This window comes from Amblyomma maculatum, chromosome 5 (assembly GCF_055883805.1).
Source record: "Amblyomma maculatum isolate TAMU_Amacu chromosome 5, ASM5588380v1, whole genome shotgun sequence".
In the NCBI taxonomy this organism is placed as follows: Eukaryota; Metazoa; Arthropoda; class Arachnida; order Ixodida; family Ixodidae; genus Amblyomma; species Amblyomma maculatum.
The window spans coordinates 161,313,107-161,332,452 of record NC_139348.1 but is presented as its reverse complement, the minus strand read 5'-3'; the positions used below and the strand labels follow the sequence as shown (position 1 = coordinate 161,332,452).

At 45.8% G+C, this 19,346-nt stretch overlaps 1 protein-coding gene and 1 long non-coding RNA gene across 2 annotated transcripts in view; one reads left to right on the top strand and one right to left on the bottom strand.

Moving 5' to 3' along the window:
• LOC146190150 (uncharacterized) overlaps positions 1-10,436 on the bottom strand; it is a 44,734-nt gene extending 34,298 nt beyond the window's left edge. Inside the window, exons 1-5 of the mRNA XM_084604878.1 lie at positions 9,872-10,436; positions 8,428-8,651; positions 6,114-6,324; positions 3,872-4,132; positions 1,629-1,771 (exon numbers count right to left, since the gene is read on the bottom strand). Coding sequence (XP_084461004.1) covers positions 1,629-1,771; positions 3,872-4,132; positions 6,114-6,324; positions 8,428-8,649 — 837 coding nt within the window. The 5' untranslated portion in view covers positions 8,650-8,651; positions 9,872-10,436. The remainder of the gene's footprint in view (positions 1-1,628; positions 1,772-3,871; positions 4,133-6,113; positions 6,325-8,427; positions 8,652-9,871) is intronic.
• Positions 10,437-11,273: 837 nt separating this feature from the next.
• Positions 11,274-17,841, top strand: LOC146190149 (uncharacterized). Its single transcript, XR_014707706.1, has 3 exons — positions 11,274-11,406; positions 12,701-12,826; positions 17,336-17,841. It is a non-coding gene; the product is annotated as an uncharacterized LOC146190149 (long non-coding RNA).
• The last annotated feature ends 1,505 nt before the right edge of the window (positions 17,842-19,346 follow it).

Here is a 19,346-nt window from a genome sequence, read left to right as displayed (position 1 = left end):
ACACGCTAGAGAAAGAAAGCGTCCGACGTTTGTCTTAAAACGGGCTGAGCTGGCTTGGCGCATGCGTAGTGCGTGCTGAAGGAGAGAGATAGCTCGGCAAAAGAATGGGCACACCCACGCACATGGCTTGCAAACGTCATGTGTTGGCGCGCGGGAAACGATAACTGCAGATGCGCGCCTTTGGGGAATGGGCGCAGCGCTGTCCGGAACTGTCCCCTCTCATTCCTTCCGCGCGTGGCTTGAAAACGTCACGCGGCAAACGGCCAAGGGTGATGTGATCGTCTTTGGGGAAGGCACACTTTCCAGTGCGTGGTGCGGAGTTCAATATATCGAACGACCGGTAAAATTGAGCTCGATATATGACGCGGCTTTCCTATACTTTTACATGAGATTTTCAAGGGGATATTCCGTGAGTTCGATATAACCAAAATTCGATATATCCGGGTTCGATATAACCGGGTTCGACTGTACTCATTTCGTCCGCTTGTCGGTAGATGCCGCTAGTTTCTCAGCTAACACCGCGCTACAGGCGTCCACTTCAGTTTCAGTTATGTTTCCGGTCAGGCACTTCGTGCGTGCTTGAGGAGTTTGGTTTGGGCCTGCGGCGCCTGAAATACGAGCTTGGAGCAACAGATGCGCCTACCCTAAGTGCGTATTGAATGAAGATCATGACATGAAGTATTCTCCGCTCCCCGCGTGCCAGCAATCACGGAGTCTCCTCTTGCGTCATAGTGTGCGTCATCCTACCCTAATACGTGGTAGGAGAAAACAGTTTGAATTCGACCGGCGGGAACAAAAAAAACCTTGACTTCTTATCGCAATATCTCAGCAATAATTCGATTTTTTGCTGCCGGATATGCGGCGACAGTGTCACCAAATGCCGTTTATTAGATTTTGATAGCATACTTGGGTGTCTTTAGTGTCCCTTTAAACCACTAGCAGCTTTTTATTGAAGGGCTCACTGGAAAGAGTGTAAATTATAATACATGACTAGCACTGCTGAAACGAAAGGAAACTGCATTTAAGACAACCAGCGATATTTTAGAGAGATGTCGTCATCTTCTGGTGCACACCTATAATGGCCGAATTTACCAGCAAGATGTACTTTACGCAATTTTCAATACCAAGGTATAATTATAAATCCTCATTTCTTGGATACAGGAGTGATCGATCTTTACACTCTGAGGCAAGGTCATTTCGTTTCAAATATACTCTAAAGAAAGGTTACAGTCAGTGATTATTCAGTGCTGTGCAAGGAATAAGCCTTAGTTAACTGCAGTTTGCCAGCTGCAGTGCTGGCAGCCTTAAAGTGCTGCATGCGACTGAACACTGTTTCATTCCTGTCCTTTTCTTTTTGGTCTGCCTTCATTTGAAATAATTTAAAGGTCCACTAAACTCGAATATGTTTGCCAAGAATGATAGGCCCTGAACTAATTATGCCCACAGCCGCTACTAATTTCAAACACAAAAATATGTACAAGCAGTGTGGCCATCATCAATTAGTACACCCTCATATAGTAACTTTTACTCTTTCCAGATGGCCCTCCATAAACACAAGGACGGCCAAAGACTGGTGAAGAAAGAGCAGCAGATGTCACTGCTGTGGAGTGCATGTGTTTCAGTCTGACCTGTAGGGAGACGACCAGGTCTGGAAGTCCATCCTCATTGCAGTCCGGCACAATGTGGAAGTCAGAGATGAACTGCAGGCTGCTACCAGCCAGCTGGCTGCTCCTGCTTTGCCCGTGGTCGTGCGCATACCACAAAACGGCTCCTGATGGGAAGAAAAAAAAGACACTAAGAAAGTTCTCGTACATTAATACTACGACATCGAAAAGACTCTGACTGTTACTAGAAATGGCTTGACCCTAAATATAAGCATTATATGCTGGAATGCAATGCCATCTCAGAGGCAGTTATTAAGTAAATCATTCTGTGGCATTCATGTTAATGTAAAATGCCCCAACTATATTCTGATTTAGCAGTTCTCAAAATGGCTGCATTCACTCTCTAAGGCCGGTGAACATTTATCTATGACATGCAGAACAGGCTTGTCCTAAAGGAACGAGGTCTCATGCATTTTCAGAATCAGAGTCGGAATGAGAATATTATTAGAAATTCTTTTTAATTTTGTTGCAAAACTGGTATGCAAAATGAGATCCTATATTTTACGATTGAAAGGGTACAAAAGGCAAAAATGCAAGTGCTCAGTCCGATAGGATCATCTTACATATGCGCAAAGACAACTGTTTAAACACCTCAATTAGGTTTGTTTAGTTTATCGAGTTTAACGTCCCGACGCGACTCAAGCTATGAAAGAAGCCGCAGTGAAGGACTCCGGAAATTTCGACTACCTGGGGTTCTGTAACGTGCACTTACATCGCACAGTACACAGGCACCTTGCTTTTCACCTCTATCGAAAAGTGGCCGCTGCGGCCAGGATTCAACCCCGCATCCTTGGGCACAGCAGTCGAGCACCCTAACCACTGCAATAATGCGGCGGAAGACATCTCCAGTTTAAAAGCATACAAGCTGACAGACTACAGCAGAAGTTCCCAAACTAGGTCGCACAGAACCCCTGGGTTCACAGAGAGTGCTTTATGAATACCTCAAGCCTGAATCCTGCACTTGCCCAAACTTGAGTGAGCAGAGTTTGCTTGAACACCTTAAGCGGCTACTCCATACCTCCAAACGTCACTCTAGTAGAGGGTATCTTCAACAAAACAGAAGGTAACCACAGCAAGGCAGCCGAGGATAAAAACAAAAAGGTAGCATTATAAGTTGAATGGCAATGGCCATCCTGCTCCTGATTCTGGAGTAGCCACGGTTATTGAAAGTTCTGCTTTGCAGATGCCACGGGATATAAAACAACCATTTGAGACAAGGCAGGTTGGGCTGATTGTATTAAAGCGCCTTCAGTTGATCAGTTGAACAAAAAATAAAAATTATATGTGGTTTAACTCTGGTTACCCGTAGTTGAATTGCGATAGCAACAATGGCAGCTTCTTTTGCCCGCTACATTGTTCCCCTATCACGCCCTATCAGTGTAAGGTGCTACATTATTGGGGACACTTAAACTCATCCTTTAAGAGTATGACGCGAGAGCGTAAGTGACCAGTCTTCTTCTTCTACTCCTCCTCCTCCTTGGCTGTTCAAGGTCAAGTGTGGCCTCTGCCGGGACCACGCGACGGCTCGAAACCTGGCACTGTATTGCTATCGCAACAAAAGACATTCACAAGGCAAAGAAGCTATCTCTGCTCGTAAAAAAGCTTACAAGGTGCTCCCCATTTTGATTTTAATTTTCTTTTTTGACCACCCCTTAGATGCATCCAGGTATCTCAGCTCTATATTCAAGTAAATTTCAATTTTATGCGTGATACTAGATACACTCTTTCCCTTTTTTGCAGGAATATATTGTTCAACGCATTCTCGCTTCTTTTACTCAATTTATTTTGTAAGCAATCATATGTAACTGCTTATCGCAAACTATGTATTTCATTCTGAAGCCAGTTGTTATCATTGTGATTTCAGGTATCTATTGAGGGCAGTGCATCTCTGTGGCCTCTTTTTGCACATACATTATTATGTACACAGGGGATGAAGCAAAGACATGCAGGGTCCCTGAACACCTCTTTAATACTACTTGGGCTTTCCGAGGCTGAAAAAGTTGAGGACCGCAGGACAACATGAATGTAAGGAGACAAGTGCTGTCATAAGCTCTATCCGGCATGCACTGAGTCTAATTTGCACTGAGGGGTGAATCAAATTCTGTGTTAGCTGCCCATGGAGATCATTAAAACACTCAGCGATGGAATGCTGCTAGTTTATCTCATTAAGCTTAGTGACAAGACAGAGATGAGAGTGGGGTGCTGACCAGTGGACTTGTTGAGACCAGCGAGCAGGGAGTTGGAGCCATCACCCAGCACAAAGCAGACATCTGGCAGGCACTGCTGGTGCACAACGGTGGCATACAGCTCTCTCCTCCACACAATAGCCCCCGTCATGCCATTGACGGCGGCCACTCCGACCGATGGTGCCGCGCCGCCATGCTCCCCGTATTGCTGGAATCCCAAGTGAACAGTGCACTCGCGCTCGCCATCATCCTCGAACGAGGCCTCCAAGTTGGACGTCAGCACTGTGTGGGGAATGTAAGACAGTGGCACAGTTTTCATGACAGCCAAATCAGGTTAAATATTTGATGCATCTTGATTCCACAGCATATGCACTGCACTGAGCCCTTATTTAAGAAATACTGCAAGCATACTATGCCTAAGGAGGAGGGGTAAAATACAATCAATGCTACACAGTTTGAAGACAGTAAAACAATAAAGAATGTCCCACCAGCATTAAATGGGTAACACAAAAAAACGCAAAGCACAGCAGAATGTATCTCACTTCAATTGGGAGGCAGAAAATGGCATGTTCATCGGTAGGGCGTTCCAGTCGGCAAAATGAAAGGAAGCAATAATGTATAGTTTTCGAAACAAAAACTAGAAAGGAAGAAGTGATGAAGGCACTCCTGCATACTTTACAACAAGTGTGGCATGTGTGGTATGTGGAAGTTCAGTATCCAAACGCTGCACCTGGACTCTCAGAGACTGTGATGGGGTACTCCACACTGATTACAACCACCTGTGGCTATGCCCTGAGCTCCGACATCGCACAACATATACGAATGTTTTTGCACTTTTGCCTTAATCAAAATGCAGACACTGCGACTGTGGTGGCTGCTTCTCCGTGCGACGAGAAGAGGCCAGAGGAACAAAGTGAGCCTGCCAAGCTTTCGTCTCTCTGCTTCCACTCCAAGGCAGAGTCAGTGAATCTAGGAACACCCACTCAAAGAATATCCGGACCATGAAAGGGAAATAACTATGAGAATAAGATTGGTATAGAGCGCAATTGGCATGTACTCGCAAATTATGAATGGAACATTACCAGTATTGGTCGAGAGGAAAATATATAACAGACCTGTGCTCACCTATGGGGCTGTAACGTGGAGGCTAACAAAAATGGTTCTACTGTATAAACCATATTATAGGTTGAGTGAGAATACAGGTCGACCCCCCCTAACCGTGAAGTGAGAAAAGAAAATAAAGCAAGGAAATAAAGCGGCAAAGAACATATATTTACAACATTGGTGGTGTCCCTGCATCACCGAAGCTACAACCTCACTCCAAACTTTCAGCCGCGTCGTCGGAAGACGACTCTTTGCTGCTCTCCACCTCCCATATGTCACCTAGTTCCTTCAAGACTGTTACTTACGCAGAATTTCTTAAAAGGTTGCATGCAAACAGCTGATCTTGCCCACGGCACTGCATGCTCTTTTCTGAAATACCGGACCGTCGCCGAGTGAGCGACCATATTGCTCTTCACTTTAGCAAAAATCACTTTTTCTGAAAAGCCACTGCAAACTGCCTCCACATGCCATTATTCATTGCTGAAGAGGCATTTTATACTCTCATAGGTCGAATGAAAGAGTGCATACACGCGAAGATAAATGCGGTTGGGAAGGGAAAAAAAATGCCAGCAACTGCAGGATGTCGATACGGTTTTGGCCGTCAGTTCACAAGGCATATTTCTTGTTGCCAGACTGTGCCTCAAATTCTGCTAAAGAAAGCTATATAAGATGAGGAGTGACTTTAGCTTGCTTTATTTGAGAAAAAATCTCGACCTATATTTCGGTTTATACCGTACTTAAATTGAGGACAATGCAGAGGGCTATGAAACAAAATATGGTAGGGGTAACGCTAAGAGATAGGAAGCATGCAGAGTGGGTCAGAGAAATAAAATGAAGTTGCAGACATTCTAGTCGAAATTAATGAGAAGAAATGGGCACGGGCAGGACGTAGTGCAAAGAGAAGGTGACCGATGGTCACTTGAGGTAGCAAATTGGATTCCAAGGGAAGGGAAGCATAGCAGGGGGTGGCAGAAAGTGAGGTGGGTGGATGAGGTTAGGAAATTCGCAGGGGTCAAGTGAATATGCAGCTAGCATAGGACCGGGCTGACTGGAAAAATATGGGAGAGGCTTTCGCTCTGCAGCAGGGTATAGTCCGAGTAATGATGATGATGACTCGAGGAAGAAGCCCACCCACTCCCCTGCCCTCGTGGCTACATACCCAGCCCCTGGTAGAGGTGCGTCCACTGCTCAAGCACACTGGGCACGCTCTCGAGCGGTTGCAGGCTGCCGTAGCGGCATGGCAGCAGCCAGCCAAGCCCCAGCACAAATAGTGCACTGCAAGCCAGGCTCAGGGCCAGGCAGAGCTTACGCAATGCTGACATCGGCCCCACTGGGCCCGTGTCACCACTCCAGTCGGGGCATGCTCCGCCCTGCACAACACGCCCACAAGAAGGGCTGCAAGCCATGCAGGTGACACCCTCGACAATGAGAGAGCAGCCAGGATAGGGACAGAGGAGGAGACGGCTGCTGCTTCACAAAACGACAAACATGGAGAACACACCAATCCAGACTCAGAGCTGTTGAACTGCCATTTAACAAAAGCAAACAGCCATGCTCACTTCATGTTGCACATAACATGAAAAAGGCGGCCAATAAGTATAAAGTGCCTGTTGTCCTTTAGTAGCCTGTAAGCCTAAAAGCAATTTCCCAAAGGTAAATGTAGTGAAAAGAAAGAAGGAATGGAAAATGAGGCATGAGAACAGATATATTACCTGTAAGGTAATGATTGCTTATAAAACACAACTCTCAGGCTGAAAGGTGTACATTGGCGAGTTTGGACAATGTCAAAAGCAACACCTCTGCGGGCATGAAAGGCGCTTAGAAAATGGAACTGGAACAAACTTAGTAGTTCACTGCAAATGGCCTGGAAAATGCTCACCATTTCTAGAAAGGGCACAGGTGACTGAATGAGGTAATGATGCGTTGGCATAAGAGTAAAAACAGATGCATTCCATATCCAAAAGAAAGTGTCAGCACTTTGTCGCAGTTCTTTGGAGAATTTACTCTATTGAGGATAATTTTTAGAGAGACCTGCCTTAGGCAGGTCTTTGGTGTTCGCTTAATCGTTTGCACTAGTGCCTGGAGCGTTTGTTCACGGAAATGTGTGTCCTTGCTTTAGTGAGATAAGTTGAGAGTAATGCTTGTCCCGTTTATCTGTTGTCCTTCATCTTTTCTGTTGCACTACATGCATTCCCAATGGCAAGTAGTCATAGTACCCCATGAATGATTGGGTGAATTTGTGGCTTTGGGGAAGCATACTCTGTTATCGTGGTTAGCGATGGGGCCTTTGGTTTGGATTCAGTTGCCTAAGTTGAGCTTAGGCAGAATGAGCGGAGGACAGGGCAGACGGCAGCTTTGAACACATGCACGAAGCTGTCCTTCTGCCGTGCAGACAGGGGCATGTGGATGGGATGATAACACAGGCGATGCAAAACCTGGGAAGCTATGCCAATATGACTGGTGTTGCAAAAAAAAAAAAAAAAAAAAATACCGCAGGCCATTTTCTACACAAGGCCCCAAGGACATGACAGGCTGGACTTAGGGAGGTCCCAGAGTATTTCTGCCATGTCCACTGCTCTTAATGACTGCGACTAATGGTAACAAATTAACGAATGATAGTCAAGAGATTAAGTCAGAGAAATGGCAGGATGGCATGAGGTCAAGGTGTGCCAAGCATGACATTGCTAACTTTGCAATATGCTTGTACGGTTGACGCTATCCTCAGAAACAGGATGCCCCATAACTGTTTTTGCACACTCAACTATACCCTAACTCTTGCAGTGCTGAAATATGCAATTAAAACTATCGCAGTCTTAGCAATCGTGTGCCTGAAGTCAAAAGGCCATGCTGAGCGGCTAAAGAAAAAGGCTGAACACTTGAAGGAGCAAGATGGATGCACAGAGACAACACAGGAAAAAGTGTTAGCTGTTTCTTGCATGCTGCTATGCTACTCGCGATTTAACGATAAGCTTTGTAAAAAAAAAAAAAAAAAAAAAAGTTCCAGACGTGAGCAAGTTGTTACAACTTGAGAGCACTCATCATTGGACATTCTTGCTCACTGCCACTGTCTCATGCTAGACCAAATCATAAGGTGAACAAACCAAACTCAATGAAGTTATGGAACAGAATCCTAAATTTTGCAACTTGTCCATGAACATTTGTTTGCCTTGTGAATGCTGGGTTAAAGTCTTTAGACTCACATCAGAATCTTGGCTTAATATAATAAGCTTGAAGGTTAAACATTTGTCTCAACTGTCTCTACTCATTGTAAACAAGAGCTGTTATTGCCATATATTTTGTTTCTTTCACGACTGCCATCCATAGTTTACTAATGTTCCGTAACGACACACCCTGCCCGCAAATCAAGTGGTGAATGTGCAAGGATGATGATGAAATGTACATCAAAGGCCTTGGCAGAGTATAAACTATTGCAGCCACTTGGAAGCTCGCATGCACAGAGCTAACACACGTACGTCAACGAGCTTCGTCTCCAGCCGAGTTGCATAGGCGTTTGCAGCACCCACCGAGGATCCGTGAGCACCACCCGCGCGACCGTTCACTGAAGCTGTCACAGTGGCCGTGGAAATTGCATTGCTGCGACGCTGCGCACGCCGCTCATCAAGCCGCATGAGCTCATCATCGCTCTGGCTCTGTGGCAGTGGCACATATTGCTTGAGGGCCCCGTTGAACTTCATGGCTGCAGAAAGTGCAAACTCAGTTGCAAGATGTATCCTTGTCGGGGTCGAGCGAAATCGGCATTAGTCAGAATACATTTCTCATGTCTGGTGTTGTCGCAAAAGCAGAAAAAAAAGTAAGCTGCCCCTTTCCCTTTGCTCCAGGTCGCCATGCAGGCCATCAGAAACGTGCCAAGTCTTGTGGTAATTTTAGCTATATACATAAGTGAAAATACACATATTTCAACCAAAATCACCACAGATATCATGAACCAATGAGAGAGCTGTTTGGAATTCTTCAGAAAGCTTTCAATTCACTTCACCACCTCAAAGCACTGCGAAGGCCCCAAATGTGGACAAGAAATATTGCAGACTGTGGAGCAAGTGGGTTAATGCTGTTGTTATCTATGAAAATGTGTGAAAAAGGAAAAATTGGCGGTCTATTCCATGCAATGCCTAGATTATTCCACTGCAGGAATGCATGCATGTTGGCCCATGTTCTGTTGGAATAAACAAAGTACAGATTGTGAGGAAACTTAGTTTTAACTACGCTGTCCTCCTGTGCTGTCGCACAAGACAGTGAGTAGCGGTATGTGGTAGCTGGAGTAACACATTGTTCATCTTGCTGTCCTCCATGCCTAACACTTCCTGAGGCGGTCACGCTCTATTCTCTTCCGTGGTTAGCGCTCTCGCCTGTTGCTTCTGAAGGCGATTGCAATCTCAGCGATCTGTAGCAGCACTCGTGGGGTTATTTCAGCTCGAATAGTACAGTAGATTTTACATAGGATTTTTTAAAATCCCGGGCCTCAAATATTCAAGGCCCTGCACTCAACGATTTTCAGATCTTTTTAACGGATAGTGGAAGACAGTGCAAATACATGCAGTCAAGAGGCACAGCGAATATTAGACGCCGCGAATTCGCACTCCCGTAGTGAAACGTAAGCCAGTAGTAGTAGTACGTACTAGTATACCTCATTAAGGCTACTAAACGTCAAATTGCAGTAACAGTTTCTTAAAATGCAAACACTCCCCGACGTGTCTTGAAAACACCGGCCGTGCGACTCTTTCAGTCCCTTTGACAGCATCAGGGTCTCACACACACATTTGCGCGAGCTTATAATTCAGTGCCCAGAAACGCGTCAGCACACATTACGAAAAACCACGCGTGAACTCAACTAGCAAGGAAACTACAACAAAATATAGACTGGCGCAAACTAAAACATACATAGAAGTCAATGCTTACCTCTGGGGAAACAATCAACTACCGATTCCTCGCTACGCCGGCGTATGTTCGAGCGCTAGAGCAGCGTGGAGTCCAGGAAATGGAACACAATTCTCTCTTAATCTCCGTCTAACGAAACATACGAGATCGAGAACACAAAATGTGCCTTGAACGATGCCATTGTCGAATACAGAGTTACTCATGCACTATACGTTTATACAAGAAACTCGGAGGTTTAACAGCCCTGACTTGATCACAAGCGACTAGAGTTTTGGCGTGTCAGCTTCCCTGAGACCGTCGCACGCATGATGAACTAGAACGGCGAAACCATACGCGGCGCGCCAGTGACTATGATGGACGATTCACTTGGCTCCGCCGGCGACAGAAAAGCAGCTGCGTTTATAGCTGCGCTGACGGAACCATGCAGCTGGCGATACGGCTCATACAGAGTCAAACACGGACGGAGCAAAACAGCTTTCAAATCCATGTGCTTGAACAACTGGCTGTATGCATGTAGTACGTAACGCATTCCTGCAAACGGCGTCGGCACCGCCCGCCCATGCAGCAAGGTGCATGCAGCAGGGAGAAAGCAGCTGAAGCGCTGAAGGATAAACAGCGGACGGAACGGACACCAAGCGGCTGGTGCTTGACGCACATCCGCTTTCGGTTGAAGGCGCGCAGTTTGAATGCTGAAACGTGCTGCGCCATGGTGCGCAGTTTGAATGCTAGCAAGCACTTGCCGTACTGCCGTGCCCCGTGGGCACATTTCTATTCTGTACGGTGTGGTAGTTTTTCTTATTTTTCAGCAATGAAATATAAAATTAGGTCACAATTACTGCTGACTGGCCATCAACGCAGCTGCGTCAAAGCATTTGCCAAACAGCAGTATTGCAGAAAAGATACCACCCAGACGGCCACTGACGTCCGACGGACAACCGAACTCGGCCGCAACTCGGCGGCCGATTTCGGACGTCCGCCGGAATTCCGGTGTACGTACGAAAGCGGACGGTCGAATCCGTTCGCCCAGCGGACAGCCGCCGTACGTCCGCCACTGGATTTGCTTTTACACAGCTATGATATAGTTTGTAGTCGTCGTGCTCGTCTGAACTGCGTATAAATCAGTAATGCCGTCAAGTCTGCATTATATGATGCCAGAGCGAATCGATGCGATAGAAAGCGTTTCCATTAAACAGTTCTTTTTATTTTCCGCATGTTTCATCGTTGAATTCTTCCATCAAAAATTTTTGATTAAAAGTTAAATGACCATTAAACATGTTTCTATCATGATGCTTCGGTGAAATTTTAATCAGTGGCTGAATAGACGCAGCAAGCAGCAAGCTCAAAAAGAACGAAACCGAACCTATCCTCAAAAAAATCTGAAATGAGCCAATCCAATTCACCTGACAAGTTGAAGTTTAGTCATGGAAGATGGCTTCACGTTTACGTGTTTTGCTTTCTGCGCAGTTACAAATACCTACGGCTGTAATGCACTGCTAGCATTGTTTTTGCTGTGGCTTGGTGCGGCTGGCACACTTTGTTCACCCGCCGATTCCAAAGTAAGTATTTCACCGAACTTTTGTTTCTTTAGTGGAACTTTTCGATGCACCGATAATGGTGAGCTTTTGGGTAAGGAAACAGCTCTGTACAGCAGCCGAACGGTCGAGTGTTTTAGGCGAGACTGACAGGATGACTCCGCGCCGACTAACTAAAGTGCAGTCAAGTCTGAGGGCCATCTTTCTCGGCATTACTGGACGCTGCGCCAGTAAGCCGCGCAACTTCTCTGTCTCTGATGAAGGAGTGCCTGCCCGAGCTTTAAAGGAGTTAATTTGTTAACCATGCGCAACGTGCTGAGCCTATCGTGCGACATGCCTACACTTGTGAAAACGTCGCGTTTTTTTTTTTTTTTTTTTTTTTTTTTTTAATGGACAGCCGCTGATCTTTCTCTCTCGAGCTTTACGGCAACTACAGTTTCTAGAAGGAACGGCTGTAGCTACTAAATAACTAAAGGTTAGTACTCAGGACAGCACCTTGCGCATGTTGGTTATGCATGTGGGACCGAACCGCGCAGAACAACCGGACAAGGAGATGAGAGAAAAAAAAAGTCAGCACTTGTCTTTTTCTTGACCCGTTCTGCGCTGTTCTGGCACGAATTTAACATACCGCCGCCGCGATACAGTTGGGCTGTGAGCTCGCAACGCCTTCTTTTATGCAAAACAGGCATACTGGGAGGCCATGCAAGTCGCGGGCTCAAAAAAGAAACAGGAGTTCAGCAAAAGTGAGATGAAAACAAAATTGTTGTTGCTTTGTCCTGACAGATATTCAAAGGCTCCTCAGAACTTCGCTGCATTATTGACAGCGAGATAATGCCAAAGCTACACTAGAGCCATGCAGCACCTTATAGTGCACGATACTGAGCTTATGTCTCGCACTGAAAGTTCTTACCATGTTCTTAGATTATCATATTAAAGTAGCTTTAAACCCATGCTTGTTAATACAGTGATAGCCATAAATTGAATCTAGGGCATCATGCTCACATACAAGGCTTCTGATAACCGCTGGTCACATGATGTGGGCTATAGCAGAAACCTGTACCTGGTCATCTTACAAGCATTTGTGCAATTGATGCTTTTAATGTGTTGTAAAAGTTTTTGTGTTCTGTTTCTGTATGGGAATGCTTTCCTTATTGAAGGCTAACATTTGGCTTGCTACAGCAAAACCTCTACCTAGTCATCCTAAAAACAGCACCGCAGTTGGTGCTTTTAGTGTGTTGTAAAAGTATTTGTGTTCTGCTTCTGTATGGCAATGCTTTTCTCGTTGAAGACTAGCATGAGGCTTCCGAAAATTTTTCAGATGCCATTTGCTGTAGCCGATTTCGTTGGCCAACAGGAAGCAGCCCTTTGAACATGGAAAACTGTCATCCACGGGGGAAAAACAGCAACATCCCTTTGCATTCTCATTTCTTTGGTATGGCTAAAAGTGAGTATTGTATCATTATCTATATTATTAATATTGAATCATGATTGTCAGTGTTGAAGTTGTTTGAGCGTGATGATTTTAAACACACAGGACATCCCTTCGACATTAAGGTTATAGCTTGTTTACATGTAGGATGTAGAACTGGTTTCAACAAACTTTATGCAGCAAATTCTTTTTACATTGTCCACCATGTTACTTTTTGTCATTGGACACAGTCGTCCACTCTTAGCTTGAATGGGAATGTGTGGCATGCAGTTTGCAAAATAGCAATGCATCCGTCACAGCCATGCATCAAGGCTAAGTGGCTTGTGCGTAGAGGGACCAGCCGCTCCAGCTTCACGTCATCTGCCTCTTTGCTCCGGTGTGCAGACGTGCATTGAAGCAAAGTGGTTTATGTGTAGAGAAACCAGGAGCTTCTTTGTCACATCTGGCTGTTTGTTACGGTGTGCAGATGCGCATTGAGGCAAAATGGCTGATGTGTAGAGGGATCAGGAGCTGCTGCTTAACGTCCTTCGCCTCTTTACTACAGTGCACAGCCGTGCATTGATGCTAAGTGGCTTGTGCATGGAGGGCCCAGGAGCTGCAGCTTCACGTCTGCCTCTTCGCTCAGGTACGCAGGTGCGTATTGAGGCAAAATGGCTTATGCATAGAGGGACCAGGAGCAGCTGTGTGGCGTAGTGTGTATATTTGCTATGGTGCGTATCGAAGTACAATGGGGGGCTCATGTGTAAAGGCACCATGAGCTGCTGCGTCATGTCGTCTGCCTCTTTACTATGGTGCGCAGGCATGCATCAAGGCAAAGTGGCTTATGCATAGAAGGACCAGGAGCTGTTGCTTCACATCTGCTATGATGCGCAGCTGCGTATTGTGGGTGGTGGTGGAAAACATTGCCATCAGATACAAATACAGGAGGTTACTCACTAGCTGACCCTGAGGGGGCCTGTCCTGACAAAAACAAGGGGTCCCTAATTTGGGACCCCAGTAGTGGTAGAGGGACTAGAGGCTGGTACTTCACGCTGTCTGCCTCTTCGCTACAGTGTGCAGCTGCGATGGATGCAGTGGCATCTCAAAAAGTGCATGCCACGCACTCGCATGTTCCGCCTGAGTGGACGACTGTGTACCTGCTATAGCTTTGTTATTCATAGAATAAACCTAGGACAAGTTGGATAAATTATAGCTCACCTCATATGCGGTCAGCAAAGAAAAGCCACTCCAGAAAATCTGATGCATTTACTGTCATAGGATTCTTATTCATATACATGCTACTGACAAGTCAGATTCTTCACCCTCAGAAATGCCAGAAAAATAACCAAGGGTGCGTCTGCAATAGTCTAGCTTGCTCTTTCTCTGCAGACTTGAGTCAGATGTGTGTTCCATTGCTGTGGGTGGGACAGGTGTGAATCTTTGATTTTAAGCTTGCAACAAGTATGTTATTGTAGTTTAAAGGCAAAACGGTGCTAATAATCGTAGCCCCCCGTGGCCTTTATCCCCTTTTAATAGTGTTGCTAGACACTGAATTATTAGTTTACTCTGCACTGTTTCTGTGTAGTTAATGTGCAGAGATGTACATATATTTATATGACTTGGAGTTGTCGAATTTGCACTTAGAAACATTGTAGCGTTATCTTATGTGTTGCTTTCATTTCTTTAATGATTTCTGTAAGGGATCGGTGGGTATGCGAGGCACCATTATTAGTCTGCTCTTTTTGGGTCACCTGTTCAATGCCCAGCTGTGGCCGTCTCCCACTTGCCCTCGGACAGGAGGCGGAGAGACGCGCACAGAGAGGCAGCTACAGCAGCTACAGTGCTTAACGGAAACGTAGGCAGAGAGGGAAAGAAGTCCCCTCTTCCGAGGACTTTGCTGTCGCACTCGAAGACGCGGGGACAGGCAGTTTGTTCTCGTTGCTGTGTCATGTAGGGGGCTCATTTTTATTTAAGGAGCTTTACGAACAGTATACAACTAAGGGGTCCTTAGTACGCTGACTGGACCCATCACCCGGAGGCAGCACAGCTTTGAAACGAGCACCTCTTTTGGAAGAACTGCTTATCGTTCAAAGAAAAAACACTGTCAGGTTGAAGGGTGTAAGGCCCTCTTCCTTGTTGGGGAGCCCATAAAAGTGACAATTACTCAGTGCAGGCGCGCTGAGTGGGGTCTCGTTGAGAATTCTAACCCTGGATGTCAACAATGGTGGGAGATCGCGGTGTTGAAAAAGGGCAAGTGTGTAACAGTGACGGTATGATGCGGAGTGGGAGGATGTGGGTTGACTGTTCTGATGTGGTCCGCAATGGTGCTGACTCGGACGCCAATAATTGCCCTGTAAAAGGAGCCGCCAAGGATGCAAGCTTTGGGCAATGGTTGCGCACGTGGGACACCGTTTTGATGGGTTCTAATTTTTTTTTCTTTTTTTTTCCTAGGGGAGAGAGTCTGGCATGTGACCTAGTGAGCCAATCATTTCGAGGTCCATTCTCTAAATTCCGTTTGTTGTGAAACGAATTTGTTGTCCCTTTTGCATTGCTTGTATTAGGGAGAGGGTGAAGAACTTATGAAAGTGGAAAGACATGCCAAAATGTTTGTTAGCCAGTCATGTGTGAGTTCGTTGTCATCGGGGAGAAGAAATGTGGGCGGAGTCCCGAAGTTAATGAAACGGCCCCGCGGCCTGGAGAACTCGTTCTGAGCTAGATTTTGATCTCTTTACTCTTCGGCATAGATCATGGTTTTAAATACGTACATTCATGTATAAAATTTTCAGTTCATCTTCCTCTCCGTGTGCAAGTTGTTGTGGCCAGATGCAGTAAATTCACTATTTTCATTTCTATATAACGTGCCTTTCTGAAGATGGTGAGCTCTTTTGTCCAATCCTGTAAGAAAGCTGCAAAGCGCTCCCAAATCTTCCACAAAACTGTGTGATATCTTTAATACTAACTGCGGCTTGGTGTCACTCAAAACATGTAATTGGGGTAGATTTCTCCCCCCCCCCCTCTCTTTTTGTTCATTCAAATGAGGACCAGTGGACACTAACTCTTGCTTTTGTAATGCCCTAGGCCCCGCCTTAAGGTAGTACTCCAATGTCAATACCATTTTTATAGCTATGGCTGTCCAACAGCACTAATGTCTTTTATACACTTCTTTTACTAATCTCTTACCCAAGTGGTGGCTTATACTGCGGGGGCGAAAGTCTGGACAGTATGTCTGTAGATTTTGGACTAGAATCGCGATGTAAACGAATTGTGACCTTATTTCTCTTGCACACATGAAAGAACTAACGTTCAACTTTCACATCTACAAGTATGGTCCGAGTTTCCTGGTCGATGTGAAAGTTATGTGCTTTGATTGCAGTTTGTGTAGTCCACACACTTGTCCCCGATATTACATAGGGGCAAATTAGGTGCCTATACAGGGGCAGTTTATTTGGCGCCCACTACCTTCCCCATAAAAACGCTACACTGTTTCTTGTGAACAGCTGGCTGCATTTATAAATACCATTATTTTTTTTGTAATTTGTTGTGCGTAGTTGAGAAATCCATGACATACATGCACAGCTGGTTGCCAGAATTATGCAACCATATTTCAGTAACTAACATCCATGCTGCATGCTGCCGGTAATACATCAGGAGCTTGTGGTTGTCAGCTTTTTGTGTTTTGTGTAACTATAAGCCTTATTATTGTAATGTCACATATAGCGTTGTGGGTAAATAAATAACTTTACTTTTAACTCTTGTAGAAGCATGAACACTGCGCAATCACTGCGGCGGGCTATGCTTCCACATTGGGCTTTAGCCACATGTCAAATGTCTATCTTTATTCTGCTGCAGCAGCTTGCATGTTATCAGATAAGTTACTTCGTCGCAGCTGCTCTAAGGAGACGCTTTCTAGACGCTTGTAGCCTAGATGTTGATGTCGATATACCCCCGACACGCCCAGGGAATGTCTTCAGTAGAGGGTACATGGAAACCAGCGAAATGTGCAGTTTACAGAACAAAAAGGTAACAATTTTAAATGATGTTATTATTGATCACTTCTTTTTAGAGCAGGAACAATGACTTTAGAAATCTGCCTGTTAAACCGCTCAAAATGCAGGTTTCTGCCGCCAATGCGTACCTGTGTAATACTGCAATGCTCTGGCTTTGCTTTATGTTCATATACAGCATCCTTTATGCTTAGTTTCTCTGCATGTGCACTCCATGACTTGGGCATTGCTGAGGGCGCATAGCAGCAAGCATAACATGCCATGTTTGGTCAGAGTGGCATGTTCAAAGAGTCAACATAAAAACATTAAAATACTGAATGCCAGGTTCTGGTCAAACTACGTTTGTGTCTTTTGTTATTCTGCATGGGTTTTGCTGCAGTTATATGACCTTTCTATATAGTATGTGACAGTTCTGAATGGAGATGCATGTGTTCAGTGCCATCTGGAAAAAGCAATTGAGAGAAACTGGCAGTTGCCCTTGGAGAGGTGTAATCAAAGTTCAGCACAGATAACGTGAATTTCATTTTCCCTTCTATTGCAGGAGGAGCCCAACCTGCTCTTTCCATCTTAGGCCTGAAAGACCAGCAACAGCTGATCGAGCAAATGCACAGGATAGTAACTGCTCCTGGAATCCCGGCCTGCGGAGGCCGCTGTTACGACCGTGCATCCGCATTTGCGCGCTCTATTGTTCGCCTGTGGGCATGAATAAGTGCTGAGGATATGTGGTGATGGTCCATTGGCTCTAAGTGAGCCTGTTTCCAGGAATCCTGTTTTGTAAGCCTGTTTTGCTTTGTGGACAACCTGCAAATGCCAAATTGACCCTGTCAAGAGAACGTCTGGAAAAACACAAAGAAACGTCCCCCTGTGGGAAATAGCAGGAAGTGCTTTCTTTCTTTTGTTCACCCTTCCAGTCGAGAAGTGCTATCCTCCAGTGATGAATGCCTCCTATCCAAAGGAGACGACAGAGTGACATGTCCGCTGACGTGCAGGACAAGAAAGGAGCATGACTCATACGGCCATTAAGTGATTTCCCGGGAATGCAGGAAAGATTTGCAATTGTCGAAAAGGGACAGTGCTGGGAGCCCTATGCGGCGCGCACGTGTACTTGGGTTTCTGAGAAGTAAATCCACTTGCCGGAACCAGCTGCCTATCGATTCTTGGCTGAAGAATAGAAATGTACCTCCTCGCCGTTCCCAAGCTTTTCCCGCCAACAAGTGACCAGGCTCAACGAAACAATGCCGGGCCAGTCAGTGCTTCAGACCATCAGTGCAGTGATGTGTTCGATTGGATGCCGATATCTGAGGGGCGTGCCCTGGATTTGGTTGGTCAGCATCTTCAGAGAGGGGCTGGACATAGGGGGTTTTAAGGACGCTGCAGAGCACGAAATGTCGCTCTGGGCCCTGGGTAAACGGCTCATCCAGTCGCTTCTCGCTATGAACTCTTAACGCTTGCCATTTTGCTGATGTACCCTTCTTTTTCGTGTAAATAATCTTGTAAATAAGTTTCTCAAAGTGCCATTAAACCTGCTTGTACATATTTCACCAACTTCGAAGATTCAATCCTACTTCAACCCCGAGTCTCTGCACGCTACCAAGTGAAGGCCGGGTCGACGTAGCCCCAGCGTCACGACAACTGGTGACCAGCGTTGGGATCTGAATCTACAAGCCACAACATCTGGTGATTCGAGGTGGATCAGAATCTACAAGCCACAACATCTTGTGATCGGAGGTGGCATCTCAAGCAACAAGCAGGAGCAACAATCGGCCAACAAGAAAGCAGCTCGGAACATCGATCGCATGTGTGGGTGAGTGCTTGGCTTTTCTTCTGATGTGGACCAGGTTCTAGAACAGGGTTAGATTTTAGAACTGGTAAAAAGTGTTGAAACGCCTTTAGGTTTGGTAGTTTGCACTGTTGTTTTGGAAGTAGCCGACACTCGGAGCGATCATGGACCTACAAAAGCTGCAGAAACCGGAACTGTTGCAATTGTGTGAGGAATTGGGAATTGATACAAGTGGTTTGGCACGAAAACCTTTGATTATAAAGGCAATCACAGATTTGGGAACCGATGATGAGGAGCTCAGTGAAGCATGGAACCTCATCGGTCAAAAAAAGGAGCAGCTCAGACAGCAGAAAGAGCGGGAAAAAGAGGAAAGGGAGCGGGAAAAAGAGGAAAAGGAGCGCGAACGTGAGAGGGAAAGAGAGGAAAAGAAGCTAGACATTGAGCTCCGGAAATTAGAACTAGAGTTGAGCAAGAGGTCGGGCGATTGTCCCCAGCTAGCGGTACCTCGTCTCAACAAGGAGGCAGATTTCAAGATGTCAAAGTACATGCAGCCATATGTGATATCAGGGGATATCGGTCTGTATTTGGCTAACTTTGAGCGAACCTGCGAAAAACTGTCCTTCCAGCGAGACACGTGGTCTCAGAGATTATTGACGGTTCTGCCCTGCGAGGCAGCGGAGGTTGTCGCGCGGCTAAGCAAGGAGGACGCGGACAACTACGAGAAGGTCAAAGCTTGCCTTCTGAGAAAGTATAGGCTTAGCGCCGAGGCGTT